Source organism: Periplaneta americana, chromosome 15, assembly GCF_040183065.1.
Source record: "Periplaneta americana isolate PAMFEO1 chromosome 15, P.americana_PAMFEO1_priV1, whole genome shotgun sequence".
Lineage (NCBI taxonomy): Eukaryota > Metazoa > Arthropoda > Insecta > Blattodea > Blattidae > Periplaneta > Periplaneta americana.
In genome coordinates this window covers 40,855,995-40,881,367 of record NC_091131.1, presented here as the reverse complement: position 1 = coordinate 40,881,367, position 25,373 = coordinate 40,855,995, and the positions used below count along the sequence as shown (strand labels likewise).

Sequence of the window (25,373 nt, the reverse complement as noted above, 5' to 3'; positions counted from 1 at the left end):
CAAGTAGATTAATTCAATTTATAATCATAAAACAATTCATCAGTTGAGCTATACAGACTACTATACAATTTACAGCATATACAATTCATCTTCCTCTTAGTCTCCGCATATGATCCGTTTAATCTTAATGTCGTCTATTATTATTTGATATTTTCTGTCCCGAACTCTTGTCCCGTTCACCATTCCTTCCTCAGTAGGCAGTTTCTTCTCTGCCAGTGATCCAGCCAATTTATTTTTCTCTTCCCGATTAATTTCAGCATTATTCTTTCTTTACCCACTTTTTCCAACACAGCTTCGTTTCTTATTCTGTCTGTCCATTTCATATGCTCCATTCTTTTCCATAACGCTTGGGATAGGAACATTTGAAATAAAACTCAATTTAAGCCAGTGTCCATGGCAGGATTTAAGCCACAGTTGCATTTTGCTACTCGACTTCTAAAAATGCAACAAACTTTGAATGTAAATGTGCAAAAATGCGACAACCACATTGGACTTCAGAAATGAAGATGTTAATGGAGAAAATGAAATCGGAGATGTGTTTGAACTAATCTGAATTTAAATGAAATGCTAATGGCATGGGCAATGTTCAAAAAGGTATTGAGCAATAGATGTTCAGGAATTGATTTCAAAGAGTTGATGCAATTCATGTAAGTTAAGTGAACAATTGATTCTAATTCATTTATATAATTCCATCGCATATTGTAAATAGTTGCATGAATCCTGTAAAAACTGGAATTTAGAAACCGCCTTTCAGTAAAAAGAGTTAGCACCCTGCTAACAATAAGTTTTCGAGAACATCTGTTCAGAGAATATGTAGAACCAAAGATTGTCATTAAATTTGAAGAAAACTTTTACAATCATGGAAATGTTTCACTGGGCAAAGATTTAAACATGTCCCAACCTTCTTACTGAGAATATTTCATGGCTGTAGAATTCTGCAAAGTAACTAATTCCATTTGCAGATCATGCGCAACATCTTTGCATATTGTACATTCTGCCACTGATTACAACGTTGCACGATGTCACAATTCACAGTTTTCCTGGAAAACTATACAAAACATAGCAAAATGGTGCGTAACTTTTCTTGTTATAGTCCGGGTCAGCTTACTTCATATCCTAAGGGTGAAACCTAACCATTTTTCCCCCATTACTTCATATGCTAGCGGATTGTGGTGATTTTCTAGTTTGCAGGTTGGATTTTCTTTTGCCAACTTCGTTTCGAATTTCGATACTGACAAATAATACAAATGGTAGTGATTTTGTAACTGGTATGTTGGCAGCTGAGACAAATATCGACTATATTTTTCGGTACTGGAGTTCCATGAAATTAAAATTGTACTAGATTTCTGAGCCTGTTACTGGAAACTAATGAAATTTGAACATACTAATAATTAATTGACATCAGTATTAATATTAATACATAATGGTTATTTTATGTGTTGTGTTGTGGTTATAATTCAAGCCTATAGTCAGTTAAGTTTTCGGAGTTAGTAAAGGTTGCGTCAGAAAGAACGGATGGATTTCAAACTATCGATACGCAACGAGGAGAGAGATATAGTGAGGGGGACCACGACTGCTGGGTCAGCCATAGAATGCAGTTTCAGTTGAGAATATGGTGTTGGTCTGGTGTACAACGTGCTTTCATCGCAGAGACATTTTTGAAAAATGAAGAGTCTGTGATCGCCACTCAGGACTCATTTCGACATCGGATGTCACGCTAGGATTCCAACTCGGAATACAATTTTGCGGTGGGTGGCTTCATTTCGTATCACAGGTTCAACATTAAAGAAGAAATCACCTGGACGAAATTCTATTGCACTGAGATTGTCCGAGGCTACGGTAAGATCTCGCGCCCTGCGACTTCTTTCTTTGGGACCATTTGAAGGCGTAAGTTTGTAAACATCGATCACATACACTGGACGAACTGAAGACAGCGATTCGTGAAGAAATCGTGGCAATTGCACCAGCTATGACTGTGAAAGTGATGGCGAACATCAGAAAACGCCTCGAGGCCTGTATTGAAAGCCAAGGACATCATATGGATAATGTTGTTTTCCATAAATAAACTGCATGTATTGGTGAATATGTTGATAACAATAAATTTTTGATTTGATGAATCTTTACAATTTTCTTGCCATGTGAAATCCATCCGTTCTTTCTGACGCACCCTGTACTAATAATTTCATGTGGTCAAACAAAATACATTTTTAGGTTAGGTCTCATGAGTCAGTTATTTATTCAAACCAATGAATTTCGTATTGCCTGACAAAATACTTGACATGTTGATCCCTTTCTCGTATAGTTTGCCTACGAAAATATGTTACAAATTATTGAATTATTTAGACTAACCTTCCAACATAAAGTATGGTAAATAAATAAGTAATTTAGTACAAAGGATCGTGTGATATCTGGTAACAGTTGGCAACACTGACAAGATGGCAATATTTGCTGTTTAGGAACTGTTCTTATTCTTATGTGACCCTCACTATACTGGAAAGAAATCATTAATCAAAATTGACATGACAGACGGTTCAGCTGGTATTATAGCATTAGTATACTGATCTAATAATCTAATGTACGGCATTATTTATAGAACAAACAGCACATATAGTTACAAAGTTGTAAATATGATAAAATGACCTAAATGTTCAGGGAGATTTATAACTTTGTCAGTATTGCGCATAATTAGCATGTACGCGATTACACATTCATGGACAAAGAAAGACTGATATATTTCACGATGATAGTAGTGAAGTACTGTAAATCATAGTTTCAGTCAACAACCCTTTCCACTCCAACAAACTGCCCTTCGATGTGCGTCTGAATGGCAACGCTTAGGTTCGAAAACTGGGGAAGGCAGCCCATTAAGACTTTCAGTAATCTCAACAAGTGATTTCTAATGTAGAAGGTGACAAATCCTCACTTTTCTCTATCACAGGTCTCCATACTCTGTTATCCTGGGGCCTGTTTCTCAAAAATACTAGTTTAGTAGCACCAGTTACTAGTTACCAGAGTATATTTCACCAGCTCTAGTAGATTCTGTTTCTCAAACTATTTCACCAGTCTAGTAACTTGTGACAATTTTTCACTAGTCAGCTGATTGAGTTCATTTGTTTATAACCATTGGTAGGTATTGTTATTTGAGGTTAGAAGGCTAAGTTGTTTGTGTTTTGGTTCTTACTTCTCTCTTCTCTTGAAATTCCATGAATTGAAAGCAAATTAACTATACTCAATATGATTAATGAATCAAAGGATATATCATTCGGTGCTTTTTCAAGCATAATAACAAAAAATGATAAAGTAAACGAATGGACAAAACATTTTGTAATGTGTTAGGCTATGGAACTGATACCTCAGAACAAAGATTATGCATACGTTAGGGACACTTACTGACCCAATATTAAGAAAGCAACTTTGATAAGTACCAATTCAAGTTCACAGTATCATAATATGAACACATTATGTAGCTAGTGGGTCTACTGCCGACATGAATGTCGCTTATGACTTGAAAAATTCGCTAATTTTTTTTTCAGTTTTACGTTTGATCTATTCATAAATTAGTGTCGTTTTATATTTAATTTGTAGGCTAAAGTTGACAGTGCCAGAAGAACTGGCGTGGAGAAGGAAAGCCAGCAAAAATTATTGCAGTTGATGAATTGGTATTAGATTATTAGGAAAAAATTCTGCAAGTGTTGCTGGTCTAGGGCAGATGGCATTGGAAAATAATCAACATCCCCATTTGTTGAGCAATTTGTATTTGAAGCTTTGCTGATAATGCGTGACTTCTATTTGTTTGTCTTGTTATGGCAGGTCCCACTTTATTTAACAACTCTCCAAGCTTTTCAGCACTTTATTTAAAGCGTTCATTATATTTAAACAATGCTCCCTTAAAGGAATAATAATTGTTCCTTCTCGATATAGTTTTAGCTCTTCTCACAACAACTTCTTTACTACTTCAATCGGAATCACTAAACCACATATATTAAAAAAAATAACTACAATATTTTGTTTTGATTATCTGAGAAAGATTGCCACTGGTAACTGATAATATAGAAATCACCAGTCTGTAGAGTCTTGTAGGAATATTCCTGTTGAATACTAGTATAATCAACTAGATTAGCATTTTGAGAAACAGGATCATTTATGAACTGGTGAAATCGACCAATATTACTAGTCTGTGAACTGGTAACTACTACTTTACTCTTGTAGTTTCTAGAAACACAGACTTGTAAAATAAACTAATATTACTACTGTACAGACTAGCATTACTAGTCCATGAGTTTTGAGAAACGGGACCCTGGAGGCACATCTGACAGAACTTGAGAACAGACATAAACTATTGACTTTATTTATATTACTTTTACATGGAATTGATTTGTGAATGTTAGCCGATTTTTATAGTACCTATTCTGTGTTTATATAAATTGTCATTTAGGCCTGTAAAGCAAAATTAGGATATAAATTGTAAATTAATTATGTATCATGTTTAGTCAATATTTTACTGTGCTGTATGTAAGGTAAAGGTGCCTAATTCCGTGATATCCCTAATCCCGTGATAAAATTTCAGTTGACTGCCATGGATTTGTGGTCTCTGACTTTTAAGTTTTTTGAAATACCTAACAGATGTCAGGAGATGTCTTCTTTTCAATTCTATTGACTACCCGCCTTTTGAATAGAAGCAGTCGACTGCAGAAGCTTTTGTTCAGTGAAAGATGGTTGACCAGTAAGTTTTTCTTTCTCTCGTGACCGCTCCTGAAGAAACATTTAATAATATAGCATTATAAAAATGATGTATTACTGTAGATTATAGTCAGCTGAATCAATGTGTATGATTATTTAAACATTGTGAGACAATAACAATGCTACAGGAGCTTTCCCATTTTCGGATTTATTTTCATATTTCTCCTTCCTGGCTCACTCGACCAGTGACGCCAACGCTAAATTGTGAAAATTAATGTCTGTGGAAGAAAATAGTTCGTGGAAATAATAATAGAAATAAGTTATAGAAAACATCAATTATAATTATAATAAAATAATAGGGCATATATTTAACTTAATTACTGCTGTTGTAGGAATATAAATAATGAGAAATAATTGTGTTATAATTCAATTTATTCAAATTTAATTTTGTATTGAATTTAACTTTCAGTTTATTTTGTTTACAATATATTTATATGTAATAAGTATTCCTGTAGTTACGCAAGTATTTTCTGTGAAATTTGTCACTTAGGCCCTTTTCCTATGTTGTAATTTCTTGCTTAATCCATATTAAAAGAATATACCATGACTTTAATGTGATTTTACAAATACATGTGTTAAACTGTACTGCATTCCTTTACTGACCGCTCGCCCTTATCTCTACTCCGGAGCTCTCTCCACTACTCCTATTACTTCCCCTGTTTCGCGTCGCTGAGCTGTCAGGACTAAATAATCCTTAATCTGAAATATAATGATTTTATATGTAAGTATTACAATTAATATTACGTACTAATGTTGTTACTATTTGTATGCATATTTCACTTTTGGTAGTGTGAAAAACAAGACCTCATGGCCTTAACTCTGCCAGAATGAATAAATAAGTACCGGTAACTAATAAATAAATAGTCATAAATAAATATTAATGAAATATTAATATTTATCATCTTTGGGGTCTAATAATTACCGCGGTTTCGATCCAGGTGATGAAATTTAAGAAGGGTAAGATTTTCTGTGCAACTTTTTTTGTTCTCTCTCTTGTATGGAGGAGAGACCCGAAGGCTTGCACTGCAGCCTGAGGCTTATTGTGCTTACCACTCATATTCTTGTGAATGATTGGGTAGCCGAACGGCAGCGCTCTTGTACAAGTACAGCACGCCGCACCGTTAACTTAATCCGGGCTATTGCATGGATGATGATAATATGTCCGAACATGACCTCCTTTTTAGACTTTTATCCGGGGTCCGGACGGAATTTTATAAAATCAAGAAATGTCCTCCTTTTTGTAACCTGTATGTCTGATATTTTGAAGTTATCTGATTTCATGTCTTTTTCAAATAATTTGCCTGTAGATGGCAGCAGCGTCGATGGAATATACTCTCTCTTTTCTCTCTAATAATTATAGTTCCCTTGACTTTCATATGTAGCTAACTGTAAAATTATTATTATTAAGTTTTATCATACAATAATTATTTTGTAATAAAATAGATATTAACATACTTTCAAGTAGCCTATGATATAAGCCTAAATCTGTACTGTAAATGTTGTGTAATAAAATAGATATTGACGTAATTTAAAATGAGTATAATATAGACCTAAGCCTAAATCTAAGTAGCCACCGGCGTAGCTCAGTCAGCTAAGGCTCCGATTTAGAGTTGCGCTCGGGCGCAGGTTCAATCCCCGCCTGTGCTGATTACCTGGTTGGGTTTTTTTCCGACATTTTCTCCAACCGTAAGGAATATGTCAGGTAATCTATGGCGAATCCTCGGCCATAGTGGCGCTGCTAACGGACGTCTGTTGGGCCACCAATTCCCTACACCGTGACGACAGTACGGTATATAACCTATTGTGCCACGATGTTGTTTTTTTTTTTTTCTAATTTTATTGGTAATTCGTGATAGAAGCTCTTGAAATGATTTCTTAAGCATGCGGTAATACGAAGAAAAAGAAACTTTTTATAGTCCTAATGTATATCATCAAATAAAATATGAAATAGTCCTCGATTCTGTTTTTCCAAAACCAATGGATGGATCCAGACTCCCCTTCTATTTTTACGTTTATTCTTTCTGCGTCTGAGCAAAGTTTCCAAAAGAATATCTCCCTCTATGTCCATGTTCACTGGAAGACTGAAAAATTCTCTACAAAAATTTAGTATATTAAGCAGTGCTTCAAACGCGCGTTCGCAGCATCACTAACGCTTGTCGCAGCGCTGCTAACGAACCACTAGCGACGGTGCTAAAGCCTCGTTCACATTTTTCAAATAACTTGAATTCAAGTCACGTGATTTCAAGTACCTGAATTCAAGTCGCCGTTCAGACATATTCAAGTTATTTTTTTTTTCAAGTAGGATAAAATGGCGTCCATGGATGTTGTGCAATTAGGAATTTCTGTAGTAGCAAGTGTCCGTGCCATGAAAATGATAAATATATTGAAGAAATGGAAAACGCGTTGTTCAGTATGGGTTAGGTATTAGATTAGTAAGAGAAATACACGACCACTGACTATTACAAATAGAATAATGTGAAATCTTCAAGCAGATTTAATAATTCTTATCGCAAATGTAATAAAACATAAGCGAGTCTGATTTACCATAATTGAAAATGATTATCTTGAAGCTGTTACAGTTCCCCCACAAAAATCTATCAACCATATTGAACCATGCCAGTTTCGGCGATAAATTTCATCCCTTCAAGCAACGCTCTTCTCTTCTTAATCCCTCTTATCTTCCTCACTTCTTTTCTATCTACAGTTTAATGTTTTTTTTTAATTATTTTTCATAGGCTATCTCATCTGTGTCCACGTTAAAATCTCTGCTGTTCAGTTCTTCAATGAATTCTTCCTTTCTTTGCAGCTTCCTTTGCATTTCTATTACGAAACTTTGAAGTTTCTATAATCCGCAGGCCTTCGTGAATATCATACAACTTCAGAAACTCAAATATTTGGTCATTATTTCACTTACTGCTGTTTCCTATTATTTTTACGTTCTCAGTAGAACTGAAAAACAATCAGCTGTTAATTTAACGCTCTTAAAACAGCTGTTAATTTAAATTCCCGCTGTTTTCCCCTTGAATTCAAGTTATCAAGTGACGTTCACACTTTTCAAGTGTCCTTTCAAGTCAAGTAAAAAGTAGAAAGGGATCCAACTTCACTTAAAACTTGAATTCAAGCCGTTAATTGATTTCAAGTCAACTTGAAACATAGTTCACACTTTTCAAGTTCGTCTTTTCAAGGGACTTGAATTCAAGTTACTTGAAAAGTGTGTTACGAGTCTCGTCTGAAGGGGCCCTAAAGTGAGCGAAATTCCAATCGGTCAGAGGTAGTCGTGATGTTCTTATCTGCTGAGAACGGCAGACTGTGTGACACATTGCACAACACACTGGATCTTTGACATTGACGAGAGTGATATGGTTCACGAACGACCTTGATGACAACAGGCAAATATATCGATTTGCATAATTAGATTATACCCATACGAAATGACATCTAATTTTGACATAGGCCTATTTTCTAAAATTTCTGATGTCTGTACAGTGTAACCAATGAAAAAATCCATACTCCTGGGATACCACAACGTGACTATTCTTTCTGCAAACGCCCCAACTTTATTTAGTCAATTCTTAACCAGTGACGTTGCCAGGATCAGAGCAAGGGGGGTGCGGATGCGGTGCGAGATTTAAAAATGGGGTGCGAGCTGTAAAAATGTGGTACATAAAAAATCCAAAATGTTCCTTCATGCACTTGCGCGCATACTATACATCTGTTTATTATTATTATTATTATTATTATTATTATTATTATTATTATTATTATTATTATTATTATTATTATTATTGCTCATCACATCCATTACGATACACTATGGGACGTAGTTTTTTCACATCCAAGAAATTGTTTGTTTTAGTTCTTCAAAATAATTTATGCCTAGTATATTGTTAATAAATTACCCTTTGGGGTGCGGAAAGGGGTGCTCCGATTTTTTATGGGGTGCTTGCGGACCCTTTCGCACCCCCCTAGCGACGTCCCTGTTCTTAACATTTTGTGAACGGATTGCAGAACGTCATCCAGTGCATTATTCATAAAATGGAAGAAAACTTTGAATAGAGTAGTTTTGATTAGGCGAGAAACTTGTGAACGGTGCGGTATCAGATGGTAGTGAAGTTATCCTTCTATATAATCTTCACTTTTGCCTAGCCATACTCTAATTCAGGGGTGACAAACCCATGGCGCGCTTGTCACAAGTGCAGGCGGATACTTTCAAAATGACAGCTGCGAAGTCACTACAAATATCGGTATACAGGGTGATTCACGAGGATTTACCGTCCCTTATGGAGCTTATTTCCGAAAACATTCTGAGCAAAAAAGTCATATTAACATGTGTCATAATCTCAATATTTTCAGAATTACACTAATTTTAAATTGTTTGTAAAATAATAATAATAATAATAATAATAATAATGATAACTCTTTATTTATACTGGCAGAGTTAAGGCCATAGGGCCTTCTCTTACACTCTACCAGATCACAAAGTATACAAGCAGTTAAAATTTAACAAAAAGTTAAAGAACAGAATACTAACATATTACAAAAAAAATAATAATAGCATAATAAAATCGACACTAAACAACATGAAAATAATACCATAATAGAAAAAAGAAAGTAAAATACATTGGAATATAGTGAAAGCAACTCATTTAGTACAAATGGTTAATATGGAAAAACGTAAGGAAGAATATATCAAAATGGAATGTAATAAAATAGTAATAAAACAGAAAAGAAATAAAAAAATTAAATAAAATCCAGGATAAAAAGGCTATGATAATAAATTCATCGACTGATAAAGAGAACAAAAAGGGCAAAGGAAGGAAAAAGAAATATATAGCCTATATTTTTACAAAACTATGGCAGAGAAAAGGGCTTATAAAATACTACTATTCTTGAGTTCTAAGGGTAAAAGAATGAACTATTCAGGAGTACCATTTCTTCAATTAGCTAGGATTCTGAATTTACTAAAGATGTTATTATTTTGGTCCAACAGAATAATATCTGTTATAGTGACAATTAATATTATATTAATTGTCACATTAATATTAATATTAATTGTCACTATAACAGATATTATTCTGTTGGACCAAAATAATAACATCTTTAATAAATTCGTCTAGCTAGCAGTGCATGTTTCTGTACAGATTGCTGTGCACTTTACTGCGGAATCCCGGCCATTAGTCACTTAGCTGAGTGCGCTCCTTGTATAATGGCAGTTGACTTGAAATATAAACGTCAACATACCTATGCCCAAAAGGGAGAACAGCACTGTAGGAGGAGAGTTCGATCCGCTGCTGTGGATTGAATTCGGCGTAGCTCAGTGGTCAGAGCGCTTGGTACGTAGAACCAAGGACCCGGGTTCGATCCCTGCCGGAGCGAATTTTTCTCCTCAAATATTAATAGTATTCTGAAGCTAAAAATGTGTTGTGAATTCCATAGTTGCTTCGTACAGATTTTTTTTTTTCGGTCTTTAACTACAAAATTACATTTGCTAACGCATTTATCACAACAATTGTTACAAATTACGCCACTCTTATAAATTCTTTAAGACTGTACATTAGGATGTATAATTAAACTGTAAAGAATCAAGTTTCTAAAGTCGTATGATTTGTAACAATGTTTGTGATAACTGCGTAAGAATGACATCAGTTTTAGTTAAAAATTGAAAAATAAAATCAAACTAACAACTGACTAAATAAAACTAAACTAAATAAAAAAAGTATTTCACTAACAACTTCAAATTAATGGAACTTCGAAAATATTGTGATTAGGACAAATGTTTATATGAAATTTTTTGCTCAGAATGTCTTTGGAAATAAGCTCCGTAAGTGACGGTAAATCCTCGTGAATCATCCTTTATATAAATGTAATAATATATTAAACAAATCGGCTTCGGCTAATGGGAAGGAAACTGTTTCATACATGCTGCCACTATTATAGTTTCTTCCGTTTCCAGTAGAGCACGCTCATTCCTGCGTACTTTTTAGCTTATATGAAAAGATGACGAACTTCCTGATGAGTGCACACTTCTAAATGGTGAAAATCGGCTTTGGGGCTTATCATTTGTAATGGATATCGTGAGCCATCTTAACTTTCTGCGCTTGCAGGGTAAAAAGAATCTTTTCTCTCTGTTATTTTATATGTTATGAAATAATTGTGTTATGTCATTTGTACAGTGGCGGCTCGTGAACTTGTGGATTGGGAGAACTGCAGTAGATTTCGGTACATACAAATTTCACTTCTTGATACCATTACTAATAAGTATAGGACAAAAATAAATGCACTACATATCGAAAAACCAAAACTTCCTGACTTAGTTGGGAGATGTCTGTGGCATCATTTGCTAATCGCTAATAGAACTAATACCATCGATTTCAGTCTGAATTTCAGATTGGCAGACACTCAACTTGCAATCTACCAGTTCATTCTGAATTGTTTTAGAATTACCTTTAAACATAGTGGCATATTCCAAATGATTTTTGAGAGGCTCGTTTAGATTACTCACGAACTGTAGCAACCCACAAAATACACGAATCGTTTTTTCATCATGTCCCCTAAGGGGAAGTTCATATTGGCCACAAAATTTGATACAATCAATATTTTTTAAAATAACTTCACGATTTTTTCTCAGTACTTGATTATGTTTGAGAATGTTTGTTCTGTTCGTTTCACTTAATTGCACAGCAATATTAGTTTTGCCTAACATAGCCAATGAAACAACATTTTTCAGGTGAGACTGCGAAGATTCGTGCTTTTTACTTTTTAGGGGCAAATGTCCTAAATCTGTCACACCACTCCTAGTCTATGCAGCATCACCACCGAAGAGGAGGCAAGGAAAACAAAATACAGAAATTTTTTGTTCACATCCACGTAACCACAAATGCTTAGCGTAAATTTCATTGTTATACTTCCTTACAGTACATATATGCACTATTTCGGCTGGATGAAGCTTGAGTAAGATTTAAGTCGGGTAACGGACGACCCTTTAATTTCATTTCATCAATCTTCTCCGCAAGGGAAAGTTGAGAAAAATAAAATTAATATTCTGTAATTCACACACACTCATGCTTGCACATTTGCACTGGTTAAGTTACGGTACTAAGACGTCACACCAAAGCAACACTCAGATGTACTGATGGTCAACAATTTTCTAAAATTGGAAAAGAAATCTCTTTCGTATTTTACGTGCTATATCGAAAAGATTCTACTCCTGCAATCATTTTGAGTTAAGGCACATATTAGATTTTGCTGGAGGCTGGATATATACGTAATAATAAGGCAAAATACAATATTAATTTCGTTATATTAACTCGATAAGATTCTACAACAATAAGTATGTGAAGAGAAAATAAAAATTTTGTCATTAAATTTCAAGGGAATAGAGAATCCATTTGACGTAGCATTACAGTAGTGGTGTGGGAGGAGAGGAAAGATCCCTTGTGGCCTGGCTCTGCAAGCCACTGCAGCGAAATGTGGGTTTTAAACAGCGGCAGTTTCCCTCTGCCTCCCTTCACCTCTCTACCTCCTGACCAAGCAAGACACACTCTCTACGAGCTGTCCCACTCTGCAGATCCCAGGATGGCTTTGAATGCAATGTCAATTCCACTACAGTCGACGCGCAAAAAGATTATGCATAAGATAATAGTACATATTCCCGGCCAGATGAAATATAAAGCAATTTACCAATAAAAGCTGTAACAATAATTCTTCTACAAATTAAAATAAATATTATTTTTATTTTCCTGTCAAAGCAGGGAGTGCTGCAGTTCTGCAGCTCTTATGGACGGGCCGCCCCTGCATTTGTAGTATTGATTTCTTTCAAATACAAAATTATTTTTCTCTTTATCTTGAAAATATTTTATTTTGATTTTACAGAGTGGAGTGCTACATTCAAGAATCTGCACATAAGTAGTGACGCATGGTTATACTGTGGATTGCCCACCCCTGCTTTAGTTGTATAGATGCGGACATCTTTTTATAATGATTACTTTCTCTTAGTTTCAGACGGAGCTGCACGGAAAGCAGCAGAGAATGTCGCCAGTAACCCAGAATCTTTGCAACCACCGCCACCATACAGACAGCCTGAGAGACTCTACTCTGACCGCATCGCCACCATGGCACGCCATGCCGCCACGTCGTTTGACACAGGGTTCGGCATAGGCAACGCTGCAGACGGCGTGCATCGCACGCAGAGACGTACCCAGCAGAGGACAGTGCCAGACGACTCCCACCAGGTGCCGAACTACCCAAGGGAGCACATCATGAGACCCAGTGCCTCCGGTATACCTCTCGGCAGCCATTCAGTGGCTTACGACCCGAGGTTACAGCAGCATGGGTAAATTAATACAGTATAGTACTCTTATTTAATGGTGATATTTTCACTGCCTTGTGGTTGTTTTCGGTGGTGTAGTGGTTACCAGGTTATCTGTTGCTCAAAGGTTTGTGGATTCAGTCGTTAGGTAGGGTGATGGAATTTAAAGGCGATAAAACACCTATCATGACTTCCTGCAGGAGGAAAGCAAAATTATGGGTTCCGTGTCCTAGGCTTACTAAACCACTTAAAGTTCATGTTGAATATTTCGTACACTACTTTTAACACTTGAATATAAATAATTGATTAAATGGCAATCTTACTCGTGTTAATTGTGTAAGCATGTGCGGCTTACAGCTGTTTCGGTGTTACTTCACACCATCCTCAGAGTCTACTAGATCTCGGCGTCATCTCGAACTTCGCTGCCTGTTGTGTGGGTGCGTTCGATTGTTGAAAAGTGTTGAAATGTGGTGTCAAAAGTGTGTGTGTTCTGAAATTGATCTGTGTGTTGAGAATTTGATCAGGGTATGTTTTGGTGCGTCTGTATATTTCATATTGTTCTAGTGTGTTGAGTTTTTGGGTTGCATGTGTAGGATTTCCATATCTGTATTTATGTTATTGTATGTGTGGTTAGCATTAGTTATGTGTTCGGCATATGTAGATATATTGTGTCCTCTGGTTATTGCTTTAATGTGTTCTTTGTATCGAGTTTGGAATGATCCTGCAATAGTTGCGACAGTTTCTACATTGGACAGACAGGCAGATCATTCCAAACTCGATACAAAGAACACATTAAAGCAATAACCAGAGGACACAATATATCTACATATGCCGAACACATAACTAATGCTAACCACACATACAATAACATAAATACAGATATGGAAATCCTATACATGCAACCCAAAAACTCAACACATTAGAAGAATACGAAATATACAGACGCACCAAAACATACCCTGATCAAATTCTCAACACACAGATCAATTTCAGAACACACACACTATTTGACACCACATTTCAACACTTTTCAACAATCGAACGCACCCACACAACAGGCAGCGAAGTTCGAGATGACGCCGAGATCTAGTAGGCTCTGAGGATGGTGTGAAGTAACACCGAAACAGCTGTAAGCCGCACATGCTTACACAATTAACACGAGTACGATTGCCATTTAATCAATTATTCACATAAAGTTGTAACAATTTCTACGCGAATTTCGACACGAAAAGCGGAAGATTTAGCAAATCGGCAAGCACAGACTCTCACTAGGTAGTATCTTAATTTCTGATTTTAACAGATGGTCAGGCTCTGGGAGGAGAAGGTGGTTCCGGACGAGGACAAATTCAGGGGAGGAGATGGTTGGAGACTAGGAAGCGAAATCAACAGTTTCATTCATATATATCCCGGAATTTCAGATCCGTTTGTCTTATAATATGTATGTATGTATGTATGTATGTATGTATGTATGTATGTATGTATGTATGTAGTAATATGGTATAGCGCTGGCCTTCTATGCCCAAGGTTGCGGGTTCGATCCCGGGCCAGGTCGATGGCATTTAAGTGTGCTTAAATGCGACAGGCTCATGTCAGTAGATTTACTGGCATGTAAAAGAACTCCTGCGAGACAAAATTCCGGCACATCCGGCGACGCTGATATAACCTCTGCAGTTGCGAGCATCGTTAAATAAAACATAATTTTTAATGTAGTAATTGCAATTTTAGAATGAGAGTCACTGAGAAGCTGAAGCGTTTACCTCTAATGATAGAATATTCGATAAGGATGATGTCTAGTGGAATTCACTTTTGATGTGAATCTGAATTTTCCCTTCAATCCTCTCATTCAGGAATATTGTAGTTTTTTACGTGTTGTAAGCATAAAGTGCAAGATGAAACTTCGGGCTTTATTTCACTACCCAAGGGAATCATGATAAGGATTTTCATTTTCCTTTCAATTTTATTGCCTTCTATAAGGTTTTCACCTGCAAACCTCAGATGTTACAAGAAACATGGTAACTGCTAGGTCACCCGCGAATGGAGTGACTTACAGTAGAACCTCTATTACCCGTTGTAATGAAGGGGATGGACTTAACGGTTAATCGAAAAATTCGAATAATCCGTACCATGAAAGATTTTGTAATTTCTTCCATGGTCTTGTATTTACCTCGCTATTTAATGGATCAGAAGTTCACTAATTTAAGTCTGGTTGTCAACTATGAGTTTTTAAGGCACAAGGAAGCTTTTTTTTTTTAAAAATCGCGCTGTTGTAACTCCAATCTCGTATTCTGCTACGAGATGAGCCACAGTTTCTCTTTCTCAAACCATTAAATTATTTCCATATTTTTTCGATACTTAGCACAACACGTTTTCTGTTAACACCCGTGGAAGACATTTTATATACAAGTTATATTATAGAACGACAATTCGAACAGTAGACAATGCTATGTAACGATAAAGGCTTGTAATAACACTCTCTAGCAAAAACATATGTAAAACCTACTAATTTGGTGTACAAAACAGTACTTCATGTAAGTTATTTATTTCTGAAGAAAATAAAGAGCGAGAAATAGACATTCGGATAATCCACCAATCGGTCAATAGGGTGACGGATAATCGGGGTTCTACTGTACTTTCTTACTGCTCCAGTGAATGTTATTAAGGGGCATATTTTACACCTTCGGAAAAAAAAAAAAAGTATATATTTTTTTAATGGACAGTATGGTGTTTAAATGAGGCGTTCAGTTCTAAAGCGAATCAAGTCACACATTTTCATAAATTGAGTTTAATTTATTTTCTGATTATCTGAAGTTTGATCTTTTCCGAGCAGTAATAGATCAAGTCTTAATACCAAGCATTCGCCGGTAGGTGACACCAGTCAGTTTTGACTCAGATTATTTGTTCACGATGTTCTGAGCCATAGTGGATCAAGTCACCAAAGCATTGCATCAGTTACATCACAATTGTTTATATTTTATAAATCTAGAATTTGAGAATGGAGCAATAAAATTATTGCTAGTCAAATTAGATAATCCACTACAGCAAGTTAACTTTAAATCCTGTTATCTCAAAACTACGTCTCATGGACTTGATCCACTTTAGCTCTGAACGCCTCAAATATCTCTAGAGTTATGGCCTGAAACCTAAAACATGAGACTGTACCATTCGACTTGACCATTTAAATATGGATAAAACCTATCATCTTTGGTAAGTTTGTCGCTGATTTCTGGTGACTTTCGTTTTCCAAATCCGTTTTCCTCATAAATTCCATTTTTTTAAATATAAATTAATGAAATTATTTTTTAGATAAATTCATGAAATGATGCACGCATGTGTACTTCATGCTGGACAATAAACCCTACCCTTAGCACTGTTTTATCATTTCCAAGTTCTTTTTTCATTCATAATTATGCATGACCCTACCCTTAGCACTGTTTTATCATTTCAAGTTCTTTTTTCATTCATAATTATGCATGACCCTACCCTTAGCACTGTTTTATCATTTCAAGTTCTTTTTTCATTCATAATTATGCATGACCCTACCCTTAGCACTGTTTTATCATTTCAAGTTCTTTTTTCATTCATAATTATGCATGACCCTACCCTTAGCACTGTTTCATCATTTTAAGTTCTTTTTTCATTCATAATTATGCATGACCTTACCTTTAGCACTGTTTCATCATTTCAAGTTCTTTTTTCATTCATAATTATGCATGACCCTACCCTTAGCACTGTTTTATCATTTCAAGTTCTTTTTTCATCCATAATTATGCATGCCCTGCTTTTAGCGCTTGTTTTATCATTTCAAGTTATTTTTTCATTCATAATTATGCATGACCCTGCCTTTAGCACTGTTTCATCATTTCAAGTTCTTTTTTCATCCATAATTATGCATGACCCTGCTTTTAGCGCTTGTTTTATCATTTCAAGTTCTTTTTTCATTCATAATTATGCACGACCCTGCCTTTAGCACTGTTTTATCATTTCAAGTTCTTTTTTCATCCATAATTATGCATGACCCTACCTTTAGCACTGTTTCATCATTTCAAGTTCTTTTTTAATTCATAATTATGCATGACCCTGCCTTTAGCACTGTTTTATCATTTCAAGTTCTTTTTTCATCCATAATTATGCATGACCCTGCTTTTAGCACTTGTTTTATCATTTCAAGTTCTTTTTTCATTCATGATTATGCATGACCCTACCTTTAGCACTGTTTCATCATTTCAAGTTCTTTTTTAATTCATAATTATGCATGACCCTTCCTTTAGCGCTGTTTTATCATTTCAAGTTCTTTTTTCATCCATAATTATGCATGACCCTGCCTTTAGCACTGTTTTATCATTTCAAGTTCTTTTTTCATTAATAATTCTGTATGATCTGCCTTTAGCACTGCGTTATCATTTCAAGTTCTTGTTTCATTAATGATTCTTTATTTAAAAAAATTAATTTTACAATTCGTGGTAAAAAAAATAGCAAAAACTATTTCTTGTTTATATATTCAACTGATAATGGCACACTCATTATGAATAAAATAGAGATGAAAGCATTAAAAAATATTCAATACTGTACAAGATATCTGTGAAACCAATATTATCCTTGCACAAATTGCACTCCCTACCCAATTTAAAAATGTAATCACCCTTAACAATAAAAGATTTTTGAGTCCTAAAAATTGTTTATTAATCGAGAAGTATTGTCTAATCATTATACCAAATTTCAGCGTGAAATTAGTTCAAGATATGAAGACCTCCCTCAAAGAACGTTGTATATCAACGGCTTTTGCATATGATATACAATGTTCTTTGAGGGAGGTCTTCATATGTAGAAATTAAATTTTGAATTTTACTAAATTTATACTGGCGAAAGGTGTATATACCCCTTAACCCTTTCTTACCTATAGATACCATATGGCAATAATTAACTTTATAGCATTTATATACTTGTGTGTTACATATGAAGGTAAATTTTGCTGGATAACTTCTATTTCAATACATTTTCATCAATATAGTTTTGTTTCAAATGCTGCCACTCCCGTAACTTGGTCACTGAATTGGTCCTAATACAGCTATTTGTTTCAACATAGATTGCTTGTAAATTTAATTTGGGTTAGAAAGGGTTAAGAGACATTGGTTAAAATCTTTCGCTGTTGTTTTATAAGAATCTTGTTTGCCTTCACAGCCCCTATTACCCTGCTCATTACTTGGCGATGCATCCACCAGTAAGGCCCCAGGTGATGCGTCCATCTGCTCAGTACCCCACAAGCATGCCAGCATATTGTCCGCCACCTGGTTATGTGCAGGCAACGTCTGCAACTAGTGCCAGGCCTTCCTTGGTTCCTGAAATGCAGCAGTACGGTGCAGGTCTTGCTGGCGCCCAGCCAGGGTAAAGTTGCATACCATAACAGTTTATTACTTTTAGCTCTCTACTCTCTTTCCAAGAAAAAAAAAATGTGTTTCCATGTCTTAAAATAGGTATGATTTTAATTATAAAATAGTTACTTTATGATACAACTTTTAAGGGAAGAGGATGGTGTAATTTGAAGTTTTTTTCATACTTGATGCACATTTTTCATATTTTGTACCAATGTACTGTATAGAAATATCATTAAATTAGATTAGATCTTTATTAACCGATAGAATTTACAAGCATTCATGATATCGTCATGAAAAATGACGATGAAGTAGACATTTCACAGAAAATTTCTAAATACACCAAAACAATGGGAATAATTAACACCATTATGAAACCTTCCCTAGTACAAAGGTATACCCGAATTCGCCTTTACAAGACCTTGGCGAGATCTGTACTTTGTTACGGCAGTGAGGCATGGACATTGAGGAAGAAAGACGAAAGCAGAATAACGGCTAATGAAATGAAATTTATGAGATGTACAGCAGGATATACAAAATGGGATCACAAACGCAATGAAGATGTAATGGAAGAATTACAACTAGAACCTGTAATTAATCACGTAAAACATTATCAGAACAACTGGATAAATCATCTGCATCGCATGCATAGAGATAGAATCCCAAAAGTCATGCTCCACTGTCATCCAAACGGGAAGAGATCTCTCGGTCGTCGAAAGAAGCGCTGGATTGAAAATTCAACTGTGAGATCGTAACAGGCCATTTGACCTAATACTTGAAGGGAAGAAGAAGAAGATAATAGAAATAAACTTAATTCTAAATAAGCTTTGCATGCAAAACTACAATTTCTTTAATTATACATTGAAATTAAAAAACAGTATGGATTGTACAAATTAATATACATATATTACAATACAACTTAATACTAAATGACATGCAAAAAAAAAACATCTTAAATATACAAGCTCGATCTTCAGTCTCCACTGTTCCGTCCAGTCTCTTCCCAGTTTCATTTTCCCAGTCTTGACTTCAGCTCTGGGTTACCTGAAACATAAAATGATCAAGGGCAGTATCAAGGAGAGAACATTAATTACGTACTAAAATTTATATGCTTTTCATCGACTACGAGAAAGCTTTTGATAAAGTGTCACTAAAGAAATTATGGGAAATAATGTATAAAAGACCACCTAATAAAAGTAATTCAGAGTCTATACTTTGGAACACAGATAAAAATAAGAACAGACTACACCAGTAATAACAAATAAAAACTAACAGGGCTGTCCATTGTCCCCTGCACTGTTTAGTATATATATTGACAATGTCATTAGACAATGGCAAGAACAACTAAATACTCATTTTAAAGTTGATGACGAAGTCTTGAACACTATACTGTTTGCAGACGATCGAGTAATTTTTAGTAACACTGAGGACGAATTACAAGTTGCTGCTCATAAACTGAATGAACTCGCAAATGAATGTAATATGAGTATTTCTGAGAAGAAAACCAAAGCAATGGCTTTCGAAGGTACAAATCATAAAAGATGCAAAATAATGATTAATAACAATTTAATAGAGCAGGTAAATAACTTCAGTTATCTAGGATTCAACGTATCGTACTGTCAAAAGAATGATATAAACATGAAATTAAATAGATTTTATAACATATGAGGAACAATAAGAAGAATGTTGAAAAATATAACACTAAAATCCACAGAGCTAATGTATGTTTTGGGATGTTCAGGTGTTATATTCATGATAGTTTGAATTTGAAAGGACTGCAACAACATAAATTATTAGTTTTGAAAAAAAAAAAAAACAAGAAGAAGAAGAATGAACCAGGATACAGTAATTCACTACTAAAATGGATATATCTCAGCCATTTTGGAAGATAAATTCTACATTCTTTTTCACATTTTACTCCTAAAAACACATTCTTTAAAATTCCTGAAGCATAATATGTTGGGTTTCAAAATTTTAACATAATGATTATATTTTAAGAATTAATTTTAAAGATATTTTCACAGAAATATGGAGGGATATTTTTCAAATGCAACAAAGTAACGAATTTCTATTTCAGATTTCCTAATAGACTAAAGAATATCTGTTTCGAATATCATATATGTAGTATTAATGTTTCCGAAGATACAGTATATAACTTTTTATATTAGAATACAGCAAAAAAAATAAAGTTACGGAAAACTGCACTGATAGTTTAGTGTCGTTAAAAAGTCCTGTACACAAGAGCTTTAAAAATGGCGTCACAGCAGCCAACAAGAACATAAATGCACTTCAGATTTTTATGCATTGGGTTGATGCAAAAGTTCATAGTGTTTTTCGCTGTGACAAAAGTTTTTATTTGAGAGGAATAGAAAACAGAAATTAATCAGTGCGGTAATATATTCATCAGCCATAACACTCTGCCAACATTGGTGTGGTTTTTTTATTCCGTTTATGAAGAAATCTATTGGTTTGTAGTTAAAGAAGTCGTCAAGCCAAGTTTGTAAAGCATCTTCGTTATCAAAGGAGTTCCTTTGAAGATTGTTGGATTGAGAATGGAAAAGATGGAAATCTGAGGATGCAAGATCGGGAGAATATGGGGATGTGGCTTCAGCTTTCAATCAAGCTTCTGAATAGTTGCTTTCATCATGCATTATCGTGTTGCAGCAGCACTTGATGCAATCTTCCCAGTCGTTTTTCTTTAATTACGGCCGCAAGACGTCTGATTATATTCAAAAGCTAAATCTGAAGTTTAATATCGCTGTCAGTTTATTAAGGATGTTAGATTTACTAATACATTTTGCAAATTTTTAATGAGTAGAACATGATTACTAGACTTTGTTGAATTGCCACACGCAGCATGCAATCAGGATGCCGATGTACGGTAGTATAGAGGAGGTGAGCGACCGCCCGGTCTCGTAGTATAAGCAGTTCATGTTAAGAGTTGTAACCGGTCCAAATAGATAGAGCAGCTACAGCTAATGTATACCTATGTAAGCACTTGTTTTTGCATTACTGTGGTTGGAATAGTCAAACCTTTACATTAGTTCAGTGCAGACAAGAATTCAATCAAACATACTACAATGAGATTGTTACTGTTCCAAATAATTGCCCCTGGATCACCCTTACCCCCGCAGCCAGTCTTGACCTGTTGGGGAATGTGGTTGGATGCTGTTAATTATTATGCAGAACATTACGGCAAAATAATGGAGGTAATTGATGCATTGAATAGCACAGACAGTTCCGCTGTTGCAGCTGTAAAATCATTGCCTTCTGAACAGCTATTGGAAGATATTCTGTTCATTGATTCTAATTTTAAAATCGTGTCCAAAAGCATCATCCTGTTAGAATCGTCTAAACTACAACTCTCATAAGCTCTTAATATAGTGGATAAAGTATCACAAACTATCACAAACCGTTATCCAAAATAACAATTCACTAATTTCAGAAAAAGTGAAATGTAAGTTGAGAAACATTATTGCTACAAATTCTGCCTATTCAAACTTCGTATTATAAATGATGTACCATCAAGTCACGACAAGACATCTGAAGTTGGTGTACTAAAAAGTAGTGATTTACATTCTTCAAATATGTACGTATTACATCGTGTGATGTTGAATGTACATTTTCCAAAAATAAAAACTGTTGAAGTGATCATGAGGTTACTTTGCAGTCGCTCAAAATGTACGTAACTCTTCACTGCAATGCACATATTCCAGGATGATGTGAGTATCTTACATTAAACTTTAAGAGTTACTATATCTCACTGTAAAATAATTGTGTATTTACATGTTTAGACATTTCCTACTTCAATGATCATTCATTATATTTCTTGAATGCAGGATACAGGTTTTATTGTAACCGCAGTGTACTGCTCAGTGTTTACAACAGAGGCATACTCCATCCTTTGCACGCCCGCTTCTCATACAGTCTGTACCGCGTGCGCAGTAAACCTTGCGATTCTCGTGGCAATTCCACGAAGTCTAATGATTACCAATGTAAATTGAATAAAACTTTTTGGGAGTCCGCCAAAATGAAAAGGTTGGGAACCATTGATATAATGCATACAAAATACATGTACCATAGGATTACAGAATTCTGTGCATGAATTATTGCATCATTTGTTTGATATTTCACAATATCACTTTGTTTATATATTTGACTTTATACTTGAAGTACAGAGGAATCATTAGTTAAAAGAATATACTTTCATTTTTGTGCAGAGTATTACCAACCCAAGTTTCATCAAGGGAACGGCATCCAGGCATGGTGCTAACAAACACCCCTGCAGTACCGATGAACAACTCTGTTCAAGAAATGTCATTGAGGGTGGCGCAAGAACCACCAACTCGACACCACCGTCAGTCTCGTCAACAACAACAACAATTCCAGCACCAAGTTCACCATCAATCACTACCAAAACCTCACCATCCTCCAATGCCCCATCACCCAGCTCCTCATCAACTATCACAGCTTCCTTCTTATAACCATCTACCACAACCACCTCACCATCCACCACCTCCATCTCACAACCAGCCACAGTTACCAGCAGTATCTCACCATCTACCTCTTTCTACTCATCACCCACCATCAGCATTACATCTGTCACTGCCATCTATGTCTCGCCATCATTTAGAATCGCAACAAGCACCACCACTTCCTCAACAACAGCAGCAGCAGCATCAGTTACCTCCTACTCATCAACAGCCATCTTCTCATCATGAACATCCGTCTTCCCACTATCAAAAGACAACTCCTTCACATCACCAACAATTCCCTTCCTCCCACCACCAACAACCACCTCCTCCCCAGAATCATCAGCAACCCCCTTCCCACAATCAACATCCACCTTCGTCCCACATTCAGCAACCATCTTTCTCGCACCAACAGCAGTCATCTCAGCGTTCTCCTCTGCAGCACCAGCAACCCTCTCCTTCCCACCATCAACTGTCATCCCCTCACAATCAGCAAGTGTCTCCATCACATCAGCAACAACTATGTAAACCTATGCAGCCACCACCACCACCGATGCCTCATCATTCACCGTTGGAACATAGTAATAGAGAATGTCTATCTGAAGACATTAATGTAGAAGCTACCTCTGTCAGAGCAGCGCAAGAAGTGGAGATTCTACGGCAGAAATCTAACAAGAAGCACGATCTGAGAATGACCGAGACTATCCAGGAACAGGTAATATACTCGAAGGCATTTGGGATGTTTCTGTTAAAAGTTCAGTAAGACATAAACCTACTTTCCCTTTGTTGTACTGTATATCTACAAAATAAGGAAAAGTTTCAAGAGACCAGTTGCATTCGATTTTTACGTTCTGATTATACAGGGACATCATTTTATTTTTACTTCAACTTTTATTGTACCTGAGTTTTTTAATGTACTTCACTCCAACCCCTTCTACTAACGAAGTTTCAACTGTCCTCCACACAGAACCAAGGCCGCAGCACTGAATTAGTGATTATAATATGTTCCAAAAATATGTTCGCGTTTTCCAGTGACGAAAACTTCCAATATTGAATCATATTTTCGCACAGGTACTGTCGTCCGTTTGCCTACGTCGCATCCCAATTTCCCCCACCTGCTTCTGATCGCTCCACTGTAAAGACTAGTTTTGGCTGGGCTTTCTTAGCTCTTTTCTGAAAACATTAATTTCTGTTAGGAATTAATTGGACGTCTACGTAATATTATGCAACTGTTTAAAATAACTTAAATAAAAGGGCCTCGTTAAGTAATTAACTATCACGTGATTCCCCCCCCCCCTTCTACGATCCTGCGACATAACCACTTGGACGGACAGTAGATAGCATGTCTGAGTAATTTTATCTGTGAGGGTCGGGCAGAAGTGAAGACTGAATTTACAGTACGTAAGGTACTCTTTTATAGAGTAGGTACAGAATTATTTCAACATGAGTTACTAAGTAGGAAAGACGAAACTGGTAATTGGAATTAGATGCAATAGTCTATAGTGCGATAATAGGCACAAAAGAACTGAAGCCTGTATCCAAATGAACGGCCACCATTTTCAAAAATGTGTTTAAATATCCATATTATGATTATTTTTCATTTTAACTTCATTCTCTATATTGTACGCTAATGTGCTGTAGACAGTATAATATACACTGCATAATGAATATGTTCGCATGGATAACTCAGTTCGTGAGTAAAAACGCTTATTGTTAATACTGTACTGTATTTTGATTAAACAAAACCTAATGAAAATCATCACACTCAAAATCGCGATATTTCCTACTTTACGTAAATGGATGAACTGCTTTTCTTCCCTCCTGTACCTAGTAAAGTGATTTGTTTGTATTTTACGCCAGTATCATCGAACTCCAGTCGTGGAAGGAGGTAGCAAACTGTGTTTCCGGGTCTCAATCATTAATCCAAAGGTATAGCCAGGTTAATATAAAAAATGTTAGTAAAAATAAAATGATGTCCCTGTAGAAAGTTTAAAGAAGTACAATATTTATTATGATGCTGATATATTTTTCGAAATATCCACTGAAACACATATTTTCAGTGTATTCGATCCAAAAGATATAGTATCTGTTATTCTATAATATGGGACACAATTTATAGGCATATTTAATCAATTTTCGGTTTAACGAAATTTCACTATAAGAAAATAATTACAGTACCCTCTCAAGTTCGTTATACTGGTATTTCACTGTATATGTATAACTACTTGAAGATAGACTATGTTGTATTTGCGGAGGAATTGTTGATATTTATGGCCCAATGGTCTCACCTTAATTCCATGGCCTAGAGGAAAATCTTTAATTTGGGACTCCACTTGCGTTGACACTCTGGCTCCATCTCACTTGCCGAATACCTCCAGACGCGCAGCTTCTGCTGCTGAATTAGCCGTGAAAAAAAAGTCAATAAATATGCTTATCTTTTAGACAACTATATCTTTGTCCCCTTTGCTGTGGAGACCTTCGGTC

At 35.6% G+C, this 25,373-nt stretch overlaps 2 protein-coding genes across 5 annotated transcripts in view; one reads left to right on the top strand and one right to left on the bottom strand.

Moving 5' to 3' along the window:
- The window catches only part of LOC138714812 (uncharacterized), a 480,985-nt gene that overhangs the window by 437,897 nt on the left and 17,715 nt on the right, over nucleotides 1-25,373 (top strand). For all 4 annotated transcript variants that reach the window (XM_069846967.1, XM_069846965.1, XM_069846966.1 and 1 more), the window contains 3 exons: nucleotides 12,736-13,072; nucleotides 18,227-18,430; nucleotides 22,638-23,604. In XM_069846967.1, the coding sequence (XP_069703068.1) occupies nucleotides 12,736-13,072; nucleotides 18,227-18,430; nucleotides 22,638-23,604 (1,508 nt within the window). The remainder of the gene's footprint in view (nucleotides 1-12,735; nucleotides 13,073-18,226; nucleotides 18,431-22,637; nucleotides 23,605-25,373) is intronic.
- Nucleotides 19,239-25,373, bottom strand: part of LOC138714813 (glutathione S-transferase theta-1-like) — a 60,175-nt gene continuing 54,040 nt past the window's right edge. The window contains exon 5 of the mRNA XM_069846970.1: nucleotides 19,239-19,461. Within this exon, the coding sequence (XP_069703071.1) occupies nucleotides 19,427-19,461 (35 nt within the window). The 3' untranslated portion in view covers nucleotides 19,239-19,426. The remainder of the gene's footprint in view (nucleotides 19,462-25,373) is intronic.